Here is a 16978-nt window from a genome sequence, read left to right on the forward strand (position 1 = left end):
CTGTTCAGGGTTCCAAACAAGCTCTTAAACTAGGTCTCTTTTTTACCTTAATGAAAAGAAATGTTTTTTTCCTGACAATAAGATGATTTTAGAATGTACTCTTCGAATTGGTCTACTCTATTAAAATTTAAAAAAGATTTAATAAATTCTCTGAAGCCACTGCCCAAATGAATCCAACTATTCACGAGCAAACTCCAAAAGGCTTTGAAAGTTGTACCTAAGGAGTCACCCAAATGCTGTCACTTTTCTTGCCTTCCAACGGTAGGAAATGACGATAGCAGGTAGAAATAACAACTGCTATGACATTTTATTTCTTTCTCCATACAAAAACAACCTTGTAACCTTTACAGTTAAACCTTGAAACTAAACTGTAAAAATAAGCCTCTACGACCAAAATGCAGACGCGTACTGTAACATAAGCCTATACGACACAAAAGGGCATTCTTAAGTTGCACATACACCATCGTTCACTGGCATTTACCACCCAGTGCAAACCAAAACACAAACTATTACAGACTATCCTAAGATTGAACTGATACCGCTGCATAAACTATTCTATGATTGAGCCGAGCTACTGTCTAGCTTAACTGATCCCGTCAAAGTTCTAAACCTATCATCTTCTGACAACAAGTTGATTTCGATAAAAGTTGGTTTGCATTCCTATACACCTGTCAATTCTCTTGAATTTAGAGAAACTTGCAAGGCTTCTGATACATAGCTTTGACAACCCTTTCTCTATCTTTATATACAGGAAGCCATCTAACCACCTTCAAGATACCTTCAGAGTTAAAACTTCAGTCTAACTGTGCCATCTATTATTCATGCAGCTTGGTTGATCATTTCTAAAGCTTTCGCTGCTTCACTTGTCTTGTTAACAGATTTAAGATCATCCTCCAATAGCAACCCAGTGTTATTCCCAGCATTCTCTTCACCACCACCATCAGCAGCAATGTTCGCTTTCTCCTCACCATCACAATCACCACTAACATCATCATTATCAACACCTCCATGTATTTTTAGCTCATCCTTCTCATTTACATCAGGCCTCTGTCTCAAATAGACCTCCTTTACATTTTTGAGGTCATAAGACACAACTGAACCAGGTAAAGGTTCATCTTCTTCAATAGCTTCAAGTCTGGAAGTTTTGGCAACTTTGTGCTCCAGTGATGCAGCACTATCACACCCTTGTGCCTCGAGCTTGATGCTTGAAATGGCATCTGAGGATAGATAATGGAGTATATCAGGCTTTGCCATTACATCAACCCATTTGTTATCAACCCAATCTCTGGAACTCCTCGTGTTCTTCCTTGGGACAGCCAGGAACTTGCCTTCACCTAATTACATCATTAACTATGGTTATTAACAAGATTAAAATGCATGAGCGAATGCATCTCATGCCAGATGGTCAATGTGATTAAATAAAGAATGGAAAAGAATATTGCTGTATAGTAGCATACCAGGGAGGTAAACTCGTAGACAGTCACCTCCAGAGATGTCTACTCCCACTGCAATGCCTTCCCACCACCCATCACTCCACCATGCATCAATTGGTGTTCCAACCTCAAAAACATTTTCAGCAGAATGATTCTGAGGATGTGGCCGGATTGTCTGGCGCCCAAAACATCTCATGCCAAGTTTATCAGGAGCAGCCACTCTAGAAGAAGGGACCCATTCCTAGACAACAAAAAAAAATTCCAAAAATTAATCCCATCGCAGGTTAGATTTGAAGAGAACGGGAAAATGTTACACATGCGCATGTCCACAATGGAGTCACCAAATGATTTTAATGACCAAGTAATGCACCCCAATATGGTTTTACTAAAGAATCAAAATGTTTTTTGATCACTATGAGGTGATCATTCCAAGGCAAGGGTGAAATAGAAAGTTCTGATAATCTGAGGAAGTGGATTCAAACATCTAACATACAACCTCTTCTATAGAGGGAGAGCATGGAATTAGGCAATTTCATGATCCTACCAGATGTTTGCCCTAGCACCACCAAAAATTAGTTATTATAAGTATAAAAAAGGAGATCCCAGGAGAATTTGTATACCTCTAGATTTCCAGATCCCTCCACATCCTTGATATCTTCATATTGGACTTTCAGATGCTTCTGAGAGGCCTGCAAGACCTTACATCTAAACCAGCAGCCTCGAATGCCACTATCTTGGCAGAGCAGCTCTATCTTTTCATTCACTTTGAAAGGAGCAGGACATTTGGACTGGGGCATAACAAATTCAATGCCCATGGTTTTCTTCGATAACCGTAGCTTCAGTTTTGGGTATCCTGATTTACATTTTGCTATCGGATTTCCACAGCCCCAATTTCTGAGATCTGATCTACTCTCAAGTCTGTCTTGCTCCTTGGAAGTTCTATTTCTCTTGCTACCCACTCTGGTACAGTTATCATGGGTCAATTCTTCATCATCTTCCTTGTACTGATTATGGTACCTAACCTTTTGCTCGGGGACAATAGATCCATCCAAAGCAGAGAGGATTCCTTGATTAGAGTATCCATGCAATTTAGTAAGAGCAAATGGCTTGATCTTGTTGTTTTTAAACTGCCTAAAGCACATGTGGATACCAAGCGTTGATGCATGTGGAACAACAGCCACGCATTTATCATAATGCCTGGGTGTCAATACTGTTGCCGGGCAATCAATGTACTCTGCATTGATCACTTGGACATTAGGTGTGATAAAAACTTCTTGGGGGTGAGGATTCAGTTGAGGAATTACACCCTTGACTTCCTGGTTGTGGTGAAACCATCGCACCTTTACCTTTTTCCGCCCCTTCTTGTCTTCATACATATCTTCCAGGTATCCAAGGTAGCGGCTTTTTTCTTCAGCCATTATGAACACAAAGGAATGGACCTAACCACCAATTTTTTTTTTTTTAAAAAAAGTTAATAGTAATAATCATAATTAATAAGGTTAAGGGTGTGCATGGAATGAATAAAAGCAACACCACTCAACAAAGACAATTTTGTAACTAGATAAAGAAATAACTAGTCAATGTGTTAACACTTACAGTTATGGAAGTCCCATTCCTAAAAAAGGCTGGGTAGTGCCTGAGTTCTTTAGCACATATCCATGCAGCACCAGACCACTTAATGTGTGGATTCTGAACCTTCAATTTGCTTCGAGCCTGAATTTGAAGCGACAGAGTTAAATCAAAGACCAAAAAGATTATTAAGAAATCTAGAAAGTATACATAAAAACTACAATGTATGGATACCATCCGAACTGGTAAATAGGTTTTAGAAGAACACAATCCAGTAATTGATGCTCCAAGTGAGCCTGAACCTTGAGCTGAGCCATTTATCTGTGCATCTGCCATAAGATATTTTAGTATTTCTCATAAAATTCTGGTCCAACAGTTGAAAGGGAGCATCACTCCAAAGAAAATTTATAAAACTCTTCGTGCCCTTTGGCAAAAATTAAAATAACTAGATTTATGCAAGATGTAAAGGAAGAAAAATTTACTAAGAGGACCATTTGTAGATCAAAGACTTACAACTGAGAATGGTTTTTGGTGACTTGGACATCAAAACTAGTGAAAAAAAGACTGGCATGAATCAAGCAAAGTCGAAGACCAGAGATGATATCCTTTGATCTAGAAAGAAACAGCATTATAATACAAAAATCATGTATGGCATATGAGAGGCTGCCTATCCTTATGCCTTTTCCATATATTTTCCTTTACCCTTTTCAAGTATACCAAATTACTAGATGAAGCAACACAGATCACAAACTCATACCCATAATTCTGGCATCTGGTTTTTTGTCTAACGCCTCATCATTAAATCTAGGATGCATATGTGCATTGCTCACAAACAATTTGAATGTAATTATATTGGAAGTTTCCTAGAGTAATACTCTTCAATGAGAGTAACCTATTAACTTCACGACAAATCATGCAATTTTGTATTTTGTCTATGTGAGTGAGTTCACACACATAGGGTTAAATGTCTAAGCAAGTGTGCAACAAAATTCAAAACACAGTTTTGGAATTGTGATTGAAAGAAAAGCATGATACCCACCCTGTTGTAGTGGTTGAGCATGGTCTTTGGTGGCTAAAATATTGACCGTATCAATAGATAAACTAAGTGCATGTTTCATATGCTCCAGTACAGTATAAAATGCAAAATCAGCTTGCATCACAGGGTCCAAATGACTAACGAATATTTTGGCATAACTAGTTTCCACCTTAAGAAATTGAGTTGCAATATATGCAATTTAAAACTCCAAAAATGGCAATGCTTGACCAACTCCTATAACACAGAAATACAGCAAGGACATAATCCAATGATTTAACACAAATGTTCATATGAAATTCAAATCAGAAGTCAGTGCCAATAGTAAAGCAGAATATCACAAGCAATTTACTCCTAAAGCTGTATGACACACTCAAAACTAGATTGGTAAGGCAATGTGTTTACTGTACTCACAAATACAACTACAAAATAAGAACTGTAATTCCTCAATATCATTCCATATAAACCTATGAAATTAAAACCAATAACTTGTAACACATAAAGCACATACTCGAAACATGTAGAGGGGATCCTTCATTTGATACCATCGATGTCAACCAGTCCACAACTTCTCGCCGGGCTCTCCATTTCGTAGATGCATTGATGGACTCGTTGGACCCATAGGCTTCCAAGAACTCGTCGGAAACTACATATGTCATGTGCCTTATGCTTCTCTCAGTCCCTATAACAGCAAGAACTAAATCCCCAAACGTATCCTTCAAGTGATAGTGAACCACACGGCTACCACGTTCATGGCATATAATATGCTCCTCCCATGCCACAAAAGCATCATCATTTGCAGACATACTGATAACCTCCCCAAAAGAGCTCAAAATCTCAACTTTACGGTTTCTATCAACATTTTTTCCTGAAATTCACCAACTCAAGCAATAAACCTTTGATACTAAATAAACTAACCTAGTTCATAAAACCCTAATGGGCACCCAAAGAACTTAAAAAAACAGTTACATACAACAAACATTAACAAAAAACAAACCAAACCCATTTGAGAAAAAACTCACCTTTGCTTGAAAATCTCCCACAAGACACAAACTTTATCCAAACTATCCTCTCTATCAAGCAAACAAACAGCAGCCAGCAACTAGGTTGCAAGTAAAACAGCCTAAAAGAGACTATAAAGACAATATTTGGCTTTTAAACCCTAACAAAGAGGGTCTAGGGTCTAACTCAGCTTGAGAGGCTTCATAGAGCTTAGGGTCAGGGCCATCAATGAGGCACCAACAAAGAAGCCAAAAGGAGGTACTGGTGAGTTCAAGATTGATATGCAAAGACAAAAAAAGAAAAGGGTAAATGGGCTTCAATTGTTGAGAGTTGAGAGTGCAAACAAATTGAGACAAAAACACGGGGGATAAAATGGGTTTATGTTGACAGTAAATGAAGAGAAATTTATGGTGTTGTTTTTGTTGAAAAAAGTTAAATACTTTTTGTTTTTTTAATGAAAGTGTGAAAACCTAAATCCCCTAAAAATGTCTAATTGAGTAAATTATAATTTAGGGTTTTAAAATCATAGCTCCTTGATGGTCTGGCAAAAGTTGGTTGTTTAATTTTTTATTTGAAAAAAATAATTACCTTTTTTTAATTTGATTAGAAAAGAAAGGATGTTTTAAAAAATAATTAAAAATTTTCATGAAAAATTAATATTAATATAAGAACTAACTTACAAAAACATGACAATATAAGGACTCAATAATTGAGTTTTTTAAATCAAAATTTTAGCTAATTATTTCACTAAAATTCAAATAATAATTTAATCTTTTTTAATAAAATTGATTTCAGACCTTTAAAATTCCCTTAATGATTTTAATTAATATTATTAATTATGACCCCCAGTGCTTTAGCTAGGCTGGTAGAGTTGGAGTAGGAATTCAAATTTAGTAATGTTTTAGTTTGTAAATATATGAAAATAATAATATTTTTTAATTTTTAAAAGTTATTTTTAACATTAACACATTAAATAATCTAAAAATATTAAAACAAATTAATTTTAAATAAAAAATCTTAAATTTTTAAAGAATATGGTTTCAACCATGTTCATAAATACATTTGGAGAAACATTAAGCAAAATTTAATACTTTATAAATTAAAATCATCAAGGAAAATTAGTATTTTTAAACTTTACCTAACTTAAAAAATTAAATCGAGAAACAACCAATCTGAAATTCAACTGAGATTGAAATTTAAAAAATGACGTCCCTAACCAAATTCACCAGGTAAAGTAGTGATTTAGACTAGGGGTGAAAACCAATTTTAATTATTTTTTTTTCTTTTCAAAATAACTTTTTTTAAATAAAAAAACAACAAATGACCTAATTTTTATAAGAAGGGAGGTTTAATAACTTTATCAATAAACTATTAATAATGGAACATGGTTAACAATTTTTTTGGAGGCAGGATGGGTCCCATTGCCTTAAATGACAAATACATGAAAGGTTCTGTAAGCATCCACATTGAATTTGGATCCCTACATTCTGAGTGTCCACAAGAGATCACATGTTGGAGATAAGGTGTGTGCATCAATAAATAAAATAAATAAATAAAATAAAATAAAATAAAATAAATACAGCCACACACCACAGAATTCCAATACGTACTCCCGCTTTAAGCATCAAAATAAACAGCATTTTTGTTTTAAAAATATTTAAAAATAATAATTTTTTTTAGTAATTTCAAAAATAAAAATATATTTTTTAAAACATTTTTAACTGAAAAATATTTTAAAAAATAACCATTATAAATTTTTTTAACACCTACTAAATCATAAGATATCAATTTCACCTCTTAGCTAGGATGCACTAATATCACATAGCTAACTTTAAATTTTTCAGCCACATCAAACTTAAAGTGTCGCAAGTGTTTATCTCATGAGCCGTAAAATTTATATAATTGTTAATTTTAGAATTTTTAAGATAATCGAGGTACATACAAATTGATTTGAACACCTATATTAATTAAAAAAAAAAAAGACAAGAAGAAGTAACCCAGGAAAAGCTCCAGCGTGTCCCACAAGAAATTGTGTGCAACCAAGCACATAGACAAGCCACCACTGCTTGAATTCACACCTATAAAACAAGGAACCTCAAGAAATGATTTTCCTCAAGTTTAATTTCCCATATGAGCATTCAAGGTTTCTTGTTTTGGGAGCTTTATATATCTTTAGGGTTTATATGTTTTCTGAAGGCTATGGATGATGAGAAGGTATTAGCTTTAGGTCGTGATGAAGAAGGGCAGTATTAATGGAAGAGTTTTGGGACAACGTGATGAAGAGCACGCACAGGTGCTGTTTACACAATCTTCCCGGCCTATAGGGGAATTGCTCCATTTCTGCTGTACTCGTTCTTCTCGTTTTGGGGTAGTTTCTCAAGTGCTTTCTGTCATGCTTGGCATCTCTGATTTTAACCACGATTATGACATATTTTCCCTTTTGTTACATCTATATGAAGATGAGAAGATCTCTGATCTGACTTCAAGAATTAAGACCATGAGCAAACTGTGGACAATTTCATATTGCAAGTGCTCGCCTTATCTTCTCAAGCAGTAGCATAGGCATTCTTTTATGTGTGTTCATGGTCAAGGCTCGGACCTAGCCTGTGATTGCCTTATCTTCACATTCATATCAGGCCACTATAAATTGGGTGAAAAAGTGCAAGACCAATTTAGCTTCTGCTAAAGCTTTATTGAAGCCTGATAATAACAATGGAGCCTCGGAAGAGAGCCCATTGAGAAAACATTACTCTAAAGTCAAAACTCTACGGGCTGCACTCACGCTTTACTTATAGCAGAAGACCTGTAACTCCGTCTCCGCTTCAGCTCAGTAGACATTAGCCTCAAATCAGAGACTCAGCCACAATTTTTATCAGTACAAACAGAGACATACAAGCTGGGGTTTTATTGGAGAGCAGGGAAAATGGAACAGAGCATTGCAAAGGGAGTTGTCCAAACTAGGGTGTCGCCGCCTCCTCTTCGAATCTCTAATCCTGCTCGTCATTTCACTTACTTATCTTTCGATGTCGAAGCTCTCCCTCCTCGAAATAAGAGTCGTCGACCCATGATAACGCTGTTGGAATTACACTCCATCGAGTCTTGGTTCCAAAACTATAGGCAAACAATATACTCCATGCAATTAGCCCTGATTAAAAAAAGCTCGTGCATGATTCATGAATACTAATTAGGCTGTAAATGACTTGTTTTACTGTCATTATGGTTATTTTTTTTGGGTGCATAATGACTCCGGCTGTAAATTTACATTCAATGATTATTTTTTAAAATATTTTTCACTCAAAAATATATTAAAATAATAATTTTTCATAAACACATAATCATGAAAATAAACCATCTCATAGATAATATTTGAAAACAAGATTGAAATAATTGTTTTTTAAAAATTAAAAAAATTTTCTTTTTTTTTAAATTATTTATTTGTTTCAAATATTTTTAATATATTAAAATTAAAAATAATTTTTTTAAAAAATATTACTTTAATATATTTCCAAATAAAAACACTTTAAACAATCATATCTCCCGCAATCCAAAAACACCTTTTAATAACTCTCATGCATTGTATAATTTTTTTTTTCTTTTGAGCTCATTGCATGATGTTTGACCATTCATACAGGAAAAAAAACAATTTTATAACCGGAAACTCAAATAATTAAGCATAGGGTCCACATAATAGTAGTAAAGATTTGTACAGCTTTCCTAGATTAATTAATATTGATGGTTGAAGATCAAATTACATGTCCAAATTACATGTCCAAAAATACAAAGGACAAGGAAAACAAAAGATTATGGTACTGTTCCTGCCTTGTTGTCAGTGTCCACTAGAAACTTCAAAGAAGCACCCACCAGCCACCCCCACCTCTATTTTTCTTCCGAAGGATCTTCTTGCATTTCTTTATATTTGATGCTTGCAAAAGCACTTTTTATGATAAACTATATTTTAGTCCCTATACTTCAATAACGTCCTCACACTTTAGTATTTTTTTCATCGATTTGTTTTTATATATCGAGGCATTTCTCCTATCTGTGCTTACATTCCTAACTATAGGGTCTAAACTATAATTTACCCAACAGGAGAAGTTGACTCACCTTGTCTTTTCTTTTCTTCTCTTCTCTTCTGCCCCTAATTCTTTTAGAGACTTCCACTTCGTGCCCTCTGCGCATACCATCAAGGTCGTTTCTGTAAGTCTACCAAAGATGGGGCTAGCTTGGAGATTGGTATAAATAAGGAGAGACCCTTCAATTTCATTCAACAATCAAATCATCTCGAGAACTTACCAAACTAAGACCCTAACCCTCCCTTCCAAGGTCACATACCCTTCAGACTCCTGCCTCTTCCAAGAGAGCAAACTCCTACATCTTTGGCCAAGAAGAAACCTAAAAGATGCAGGACCAAACTTTCCAGTACCATTTCTTGAGAAGGACCTTGCAGTTTCTTATCTCGGTCTCTTTATTTTCTTTGTTTCTTTGCTTCTCTTCAGGCTTTTCTTTGTTTCCCAAACCCTTGATTTTATATATTAATACTGGTGTATTCTCATTTCTTAGTCATTACCTAGAGAGGAAGTATATGTTTCTGATTTGTAATGGAATCCTTGCTATTCTTGCTAAGAGTTCAGTTTCTTCTTCAGAAACTCCTGCTTCTGATGACCAGTCTAATCTTGGTGATGAAAGGCAGTTATCATCAGCACCTACCTTATCTTCTGCCAAAGCTGAGGCTACTGTTGATGATCAAGAAGTTCGTGAGGCAAGTGTTGAACCTCTAGAGGATATTGTTCTTGCAACTGAGGAGGAGGAGGAGGAGGAGGAGGAGACTACTTCAAGTCAAGCTTTGATTAAAGAAGAAGAAGAGTACATAGAAGAAAAAAGAGAGTGCTTGGTGAAACAAGAGGACGAAGAAGGAAACGAGGAGTTGGCAAGTACTGAAGAATTGAACAGGAGAATTGAGGAATTTATAAGGAAAATGAAAGAAGAAATAAGGATTGAAGCTCAACAACAACTAATTGCAGTGTAATATATATGCATTTTTAGTTGTTTAAAGCTTTAGTCATAGTTTTTCATGGCAAAGCTTTCATGTCCATTAGCTTTTAGTCCTTGTCAATGCTTCCCGATCTCAAATCCCTCCCTTTCACCATGTAAAAGCTGTCACTTTCCTTGTAGTGTAATAACTTGGCCTTGTACACTCAGCTGTGGTCCTAGTCTCTTCTTCTCCAAATTAGCTAATAAATAATGAGTCCAATCTCTCTCTCTCTCTATTTTTTTTTCCCTTTCTGTCTTGCATGAATCAAGAAGAAGTATGTTTTGCATGAATCAAGAAGATGCTACTATTCCAAAGGGTTTAGGTAGATTTCACGACTCCCAAGCACTGTGGAAAATACTAGAAAGACAAGGATGTGCGTATAAAAAATGGATGTGATGTGAACAAAATAAAATATGATAACTTGCCTGAGATATTCAATATAATTATTGATGCTTGTAAAATTATTTAAAAATTGTGGTCGGTTGTCTTGGTGGTGCAAAACAAGCTAAATGGTTGTGGAATATGTGGTAAATGCTGTCTTCATTACATTCTAGATTTTCAGCAGTCCAAGCTAGAAGTATGTTGGTATAATATAATGCCATCTTTAAATCCAATCCTACAGATATTTTATTTTCTCTACGTTAAAAGGGAGTTCTAGATTCATTGTATTCTATGAAAAGCAGTTCTACTTTACTCATTGCACTAGCTGTAATAAAAACCTGCCACGAAAAAGCACCCTAAATAGGCTACCAGGGAAATTTTAACCAAAAACTAGAGGGACTTCACTTTTTCGACACCAGTCATTTCTTATAACCACAATCCTTCGATGAAAATGAAAACCATATATATATAGAGAGCGCTTAATGCTTATTTTTTATCATCTGGTTAGGCTTCATTTTGAATATTAAATATTTCAAACCAAGCTTTCAAGTACGTATGTTGTAAGATTGCTAGTAGAGTATGTATCTTGCACATCAAATTCCAAAGGATGTAAGAAAGGATAAGAAAAATCTCATGAGAAATGAAAAGCAAACTTTGATATTGATAGGACTTTAATTATCAAATCATATCAGGTATGACCCACAAAGACATTAATCTATCCCAAATTGTAAGAGAAAAAACCCAGATTCGAAATCCTATCCAAATGTCCAGAATGAGAAAAGAGCCTTTAATCAGCTTTTTAAGCATGTAATTATCTATACCACACCCGTTTATTTTTTCAAAAAAATCCTATTAAAGCACCCCCAATTAGACAAATAAATGACACCAAATGAGCCTAAGACCACTTTCCACGTGCTTCCATCTCCTCGCTGCCAAAAGTTCCCTAATTGCAGCTGCTAACTGCCACGTGCTCATGGCCCCATAACATTAACAAGACAAAAGATTAGGGTCCGTCACTTGTGTTTATGCTTATATTTCATGAAAATAATCAGCAATCTTATCAACTTTATATGACCATGCAATAATATTATACAGTGGTAGAAGTTTGGCGAGTTAATACTTGCATTACAACAAGAAGACAATATAATGAAATTGAGAGCAGATATGTATTGCCCTTTTGTCATCTACTACATGGTACAGTACAGAAACCGACCATTCAATGAAGTTGGTATGCTTATGTGGTTAGAACTTGGCAGCTTTCATTTCTACTCCCTCTATTTAATTTTCCTGACAAATATCATGGCCACGGTTTCTAATCAAGAGGGACCCCTCCCTGAATGAAGATTTGAAATAAATGAACCATGTCAAATGCATACCTGCAACATGGGGGATAAATCTAGAAGGGCCTCAATGGGAGAATGGGTTGGAATGACTGGAACTTGGACTCCATTTCCATCTGTCTGCAAACGAAGACAAGACAGCAAGTGAGAAATTATTGCCAATAATTCTAGTGTCTGACAGTTTCAGTTTTACAATCACTCTTAAAGAAAACTATTTTTTAAATGAAAGAATGCATGATCCTGAATGTACAAAAATCAGTACAATAATGTGAATGTGTGGGTCCTTGAAATCCTACCTGAGGACACTTGTATGGTAGGCAGAGTCTTAAAAATCCTTCAGGGGAAAAAATCAAACATGGACATGGCATAGATCAATAAACTAGTGAATCATGCACACACCAATCTGCTATAACTTGTGGTTCTTGGCGTTTTGCGTATGAATGTTTTCAGTAAAAGGTTGAGAGGTAGCAAAAAAGTTTCACACAGGAAAAATATCATGTAAAAAAGGGCGGCAACAGTCGAAGCTTAAACCAAGAAACAATATTAGCTATCACAAAAACACACCTAATTTTCTGCATGCTTCAGTTTGTCCAGAAGCTCTGATGGGCACAAAATTTTTAGAGCAGTGATGCAAATGGAACCACAAACAAACACAATTATACAGTTCATTATCATCTATGATGAACCAGCTTTGACAAACTTCACCTCAACAACTAAAGCATTTGGTTCAAAATTTTGTGGCATTTAGATGGCAAAATTGTAACAAGCATATTGGAAAAATTATTTTAATTCTTCCAGGCATGAGTTTATGGGGAGCCAAGAAGATGACAAGCTGCTCTAGATGTCAATGATTTCAAAATCAACAAGAATTCTACAGCCTACATACTTGGCTACATAGATGCATATGTACATTTATGTGTGCGTAAACAGATACCTGATGCTAGCAGCACAATTGCATCCTCTGGAATTCCAAGTTATATCAAATCATATTCATAACTGTTTAAAAACCTATAGTAATTATCATATAGATCACCACAATTAAACTTGACTCAGATAAGCCTTGTCCATCAGATTGAATAGATTAAAACACAATCAAACAATACAGGAAATAAAACTCTGGGATTAAATGGAGCCTTCTCAAACATCAGACAGATAACACGATCCATCATGCACTTGTTAAAAAATTAGATAAAATCCATAAAGTAATAAGATTTTGTTATTTTGGTGAACAAATCCATCAAAAAGTAACATGGCTCACATGCTCTTATGTTTGGGAATAAATAGATTAATATCATTTCAGTTGCTTGTGGAAGTCCTGACTACTCATAATCAGACACTTGTATTCATTTCTCAATTTCAGATATAAATATTGATTTATATAGAAACTGTTGGCACAACCACCAACACTCTGTCGACCTATTGTACAACAAAAGGTATCAACTGCAGAAGACAGAACAAATAAGGGTAGAAGTTTATGAATAACACAACAGTCAGATCAGTCCTTTATGCTTTTTCTACGAATTAATAACATAAGAAGAAATTCAGTTATTTCAACCAGTAAACTTTAAGCATCATCATTTTTCCTATGATGCTAGTTAGGACAATTAGTAGTAGACTTTCCTAACATCAGATAGCCTATGTCTTAAAAGTGGAATATCTATTATAATATCTACACAACAACCTCAAAAATGTATTATGGTGCGTGATATAAAGGAAACAATAATTGATGAAAAATAAAACTACAATCTCTTCCACATATTGGCAGATAGTTGTCGATTTCCTAACAAGCAGACTTCAAAACATTAAAAAAAGGATTGTTAAGTAATCAGCCACAAAACTATCAAATGTGATTGGGTTTACAGACAGCTAGAATTACTTAATTAATCACCAAATTGAAGAGAGAATTCACAAAGAGCTACAAATGCAGCCTCTTTTTTTTTTGTTTTCCCTCCCTTCTATCTTGTTCCCTTTGAGACTAAAGAAAGAAGATTGAAAACTACAACCTTTTCCATTTGTGCACAACTGGAAATGACCGCAGCAAGAGAAAGCATGGAAAATGCTTTAGCATGTGTTCATGACAAGAACAAGCAGTTAGGCAAATGACATTAAGGTTCTTAGAAAGAAATAAAAAGCCAAGAACACGATAAGAAAAATCTCTTTTACTGTCATTCTTTTGTTTAGCAAAACACATTTTTGATAATTTATGTAGTACATCACCTTGGTTGAGTTCATTTCGGTCAAATTCATATTTATTGCAGTCTTCCATAGTTATTCACAAAGGAAACAATGTCAACTTGTTGCATCTGAGCAACACTTCATGCATCTACTTCAGGTTAGCTTTTCTTTCCAAAATTCTCTTTCTGATGAAAATGAGCAATAAAAACACCCAGACATCTTCCTGCCAATGATCATGTCATCCCCTTGGTAAGTTACCAGACATATTTGCACTACTGGAAATTAACTAGATGGTGAAAGTGTTAAATCCATAGCAGCTCCATCACTTTCTGGCATTTTTCTAACCTCACTAATAAGTCTTTTCAGTTCCTTTGGCAGTTCCCTATGGACATAATCAGAACGCTCCTTTGTGATTGATGACTCTGTTAATAGAGTTTCAGTCAGGGATTGAAATTCTTGAAACCATCCATCATCATTAGTTTGAGTATCTTGATTATCATAGAAAACTAGGGAGCTTTCCCTTCGCCATCTGCTAAGATAATATTTTTCAGGAAGCTGAAAGTAGTTTTTCAGGATGAACACCCGAAGAGTGTGTCTGCACAACATCCCGGAAGACTCAAATTCCTTACAGGTGCAGTGAATCTGTTCATCTTCTGGTATCCATATTACAAGCCGCTCAACATCCATCTTTTTGTAGTGGTGTACAAGATATGATCCATCCGGCATTTCAGACAGAGCACATTGCATAGAGAGCACCAATTCATGTTGGAAATCATTGAAGGCAAAAGGTGTAAGAAAATTACGTGCATGCTCTTCAATAGGCATGCATGTTTTAGTGAGCATGTACTGCATCTCTTGACGCAGCTGGTTTTGGAAATTGGAGGAACTACCAACCTACAAGAGTACCAACAACAACAAAAAAATCAGCAAGACAAAAATTTCAATAAAAACCTTCCCATTCAAGAGTTTCAAAAAAATATATGCCTTTGATATACCTGTTCAAAGAAGCTCCGTAAACATGTTTGTGCACAACAGATTGCTTTCAGAAATGACTCTACAGATTTCAAATATGCTGATGTCGCCATCCGAGCAAGAAAGGAACCTCTCATATAGGATGATGCCCAAGATTCACGAAGAGAATAGAGTAAAGCAATGTGTTTATCTGAACCAAATCCAAACATAGAAACCATCTGACTCCATCTATGTTCAAAATCATCTGCATTCTCAGCATGATACAAATCATCAAACATCGATTTAAATTCTGGATATCTAGCCCCAAGGGAAAGGAAAAACCAACTAGATATCTTGGGTTGAATATTCCATATAGATATAGCGTGTCTAGTGCTAGGTAATTCGCTTCTAACAGCATCCTCAAGCCCCAGTTCAAGGTCAGTTAGAATTGTTTGTGGACATTTTCCTTTCATAAGATGGACAAAAGCCTGTAACAAAAACAGAAATGGTAACTGCAAGAGAAAAATACACAAAGAGAAATAAAATTAACACATGGGATTGAATTAGTAAACCTGCAAAGCCCATGCAAAGGAACGAGCCGTCTCATCCTGCAACAGAACACAGCCAAAGAATATGGTCTTCCCATTGTTGTCAATTCCAAGCCATACCCCTAAAAGCATGCCATATGTGATAGAACGATAACTAGTGTCAAAATAAACCACATCACCAAACAAAGTGTATGCACGAACAGAGTCACCATACGACCACACAATGTTCTCAACCTTATCATTCTCATCTGTTGTGAAATCATAAACAAAATCTCCATCCATCTCTTTGGTAACTTTGCACGCCTCAAGAAGTTCCATACTATCATTCTCTCTCTTTTCAGTGAGCAAAGCATCATTCTCTTGAACAATCTTCTTGCGATTTTGAACAAAATTCCTAACATCCCTCTCTAGAAAAGGCAATTGCCCACCTTGAATACCCTTTTCCAACTCTAACACCTTCACTATTCGATGTATTGGGAACCCAGCTTTTGAAAGCAAAAGAATCCTCTCCTGATCCGCCTCTTGAATCTTCCGATAAGCTGGAAGGAGCCTCACTTGATCATCTTCCAAAAGCTCATGATTATGCACATTGCTAAATTGCACAACAAACCATTGAGAAACCCCTTCAACAACTTCCTTTGACAAATACATTTTTGCATCACATCCACACCGCACCGATTTCCTATCCCTATGGTGTTCTGCAGTCGACTTCTTCCTAGCCGGCGCAAACCCCGAACGATAACAAACAAAATCACGTTTATAAATACCCAATTGAGGGCTCAATCTTGACCTCTCTTTCCTAATAGAAAACCCATTTTTCCTAGCAAAATTCCCATAATACTCGAACGCATCATCATCACCCTTAAACACCATTCCTACATAAGGAGAAACCATTGAATCAGATTGAAAAGTTTCATTTTTTTCCAACTGAGATGCTACAGATGTCTCTTCAACATCTCCTTCACAAGTAACATAACATTTCCAATCCCCACATGGGCATTGCTGCCTCTTTATCCATATATTTTTCGACGGCACAGATGTCATTAATTCCACTTCAAAAACTAAAACCTATCAGTCTTTAACTGTCTCAATTGTACATAAATACTCTCTAAACCTTTCTAAGAAAGCTGGCAGCATAAACCCTTCACTGGAAAAGAAAAACAAGAATCAAAAGAAAGCACTAAACTAACTACCCATTTTATGAAATTTCCCTGACCTTAAGAAAAACAAAAGAAAAATCTAAGCACGTACCCGTGGAAGACGGAAGAGACAGCCGGCGTTGAGACTTCGAGAGCTCTTTAACTTGTGTTTCTGTTTCTTCTTCTTGCAGTAGCTAAAACAAAATGGTTACTGGTGCATTTGGTCCCTCTATTCTTCATTATATGTTATTTTGGTCTCATATTGTTTATTTTCTAATTGCATCCTCTTATTATTACCCTCTCTTAAGTGCAAGGCTATTCTTAGCAAAAGAAGCCAAGATAGTTTTTGATACTTTAATAGCTGTTAATTTTTAA

General features: G+C 35.6%; 3 protein-coding genes across 10 annotated transcripts; 1 reads left to right on the forward strand and 2 right to left on the reverse strand.

Moving 5' to 3' along the window:
• Positions 1 to 282: 282 nt before the first annotated feature.
• On the reverse strand, positions 283 to 5389 carry LOC133677264 (uncharacterized). Its single transcript, XM_062099189.1, has 7 exons — positions 5058 to 5389; positions 4547 to 4903; positions 3237 to 3331; positions 3030 to 3146; positions 2054 to 2872; positions 1458 to 1674; positions 283 to 1334 (listed from the first exon to the last, which is right to left on the reverse strand). Exons 2-7 carry the CDS (start codon positions 4839 to 4841, stop codon positions 820 to 822), a joined length of 2058 nt encoding a protein of 685 aa, XP_061955173.1. The 5' UTR covers positions 4842 to 4903; positions 5058 to 5389; the 3' UTR covers positions 283 to 819.
• A 3674-nt stretch (positions 5390 to 9063) lies between these two features.
• LOC133677415 (uncharacterized) lies at positions 9064 to 10301 on the forward strand. The gene has a single exon (XM_062099473.1). The coding sequence runs from the start codon at positions 9437 to 9439 to the stop codon at positions 10061 to 10063; it is 627 nt and encodes a 208-aa protein (XP_061955457.1). The 5' UTR covers positions 9064 to 9436; the 3' UTR covers positions 10064 to 10301.
• A 783-nt stretch (positions 10302 to 11084) lies between these two features.
• LOC133677414 (putative protein FAR1-RELATED SEQUENCE 10) lies at positions 11085 to 16798 on the reverse strand. Of its 8 annotated transcripts, XR_009835780.1 has the most exons (8): positions 16716 to 16798; positions 15489 to 16611; positions 14961 to 15404; positions 14311 to 14859; positions 14008 to 14188; positions 12725 to 12798; positions 11827 to 11910; positions 11496 to 11737 (listed from the first exon to the last, which is right to left on the reverse strand). XR_009835780.1 is itself a non-coding variant. In XM_062099470.1 (6 exons), exons 2-6 carry the CDS (start codon positions 16506 to 16508, stop codon positions 11318 to 11320), a joined length of 2190 nt encoding a protein of 729 aa, XP_061955454.1. In that variant the 5' UTR covers positions 16509 to 16611; positions 16716 to 16798; the 3' UTR covers positions 11085 to 11317. The 8 variants fall into 8 exon arrangements, 3 of the variants coding, with proteins under 3 accessions (XP_061955454.1, XP_061955455.1, XP_061955456.1); XR_009835779.1 differs by lacking the exon at positions 12725 to 12798; XR_009835777.1 differs by having other exon boundaries at positions 11827 to 12798.
• Positions 16799 to 16978: the final 180 nt, after the last annotated feature.

This window comes from Populus nigra, chromosome 17 (assembly GCF_951802175.1).
Source record: "Populus nigra chromosome 17, ddPopNigr1.1, whole genome shotgun sequence".
Lineage (NCBI taxonomy): Eukaryota > Viridiplantae > Streptophyta > Magnoliopsida > Malpighiales > Salicaceae > Populus > Populus nigra.

Coding starts and splice junctions, on each gene's coding strand:
- LOC133677264 (XM_062099189.1), bottom strand. CDS start 4,841: ATGTCTGCAAATGATGATGCTTTTGTGGCATGGGAGGAGCATATTATA. Junction 3,332..4,546: donor ATCCCCTCTACATGTTTCGA/GTATGTGCTTTA, acceptor ATCTTATGGCAG/ATGCACAGATAAATGGCTCA. Junction 2,873..3,029: donor GGAATGGGACTTCCATAACT/GTAAGTGTTAAC, acceptor ATTGGTGGTTAG/GTCCATTCCTTTGTGTTCAT.
- LOC133677415 (XM_062099473.1), top strand. CDS start 9,437: ATGCAGGACCAAACTTTCCAGTACCATTTCTTGAGAAGGACCTTGCAG.
- LOC133677414 (XM_062099470.1), bottom strand. CDS start 16,508: ATGACATCTGTGCCGTCGAAAAATATATGGATAAAGAGGCAGCAATGC. Junction 14,860..14,960: donor TACGGAGCTTCTTTGAACAG/GTATATCAAAGG, acceptor GTACTCTTGTAG/GTTGGTAGTTCCTCCAATTT. Junction 11,911..14,310: donor TGAAAAGACTTATTAGTGAG/GTTAGAAAAATG, acceptor CTTCGTTTGCAG/ACAGATGGAAATGGAGTCCA.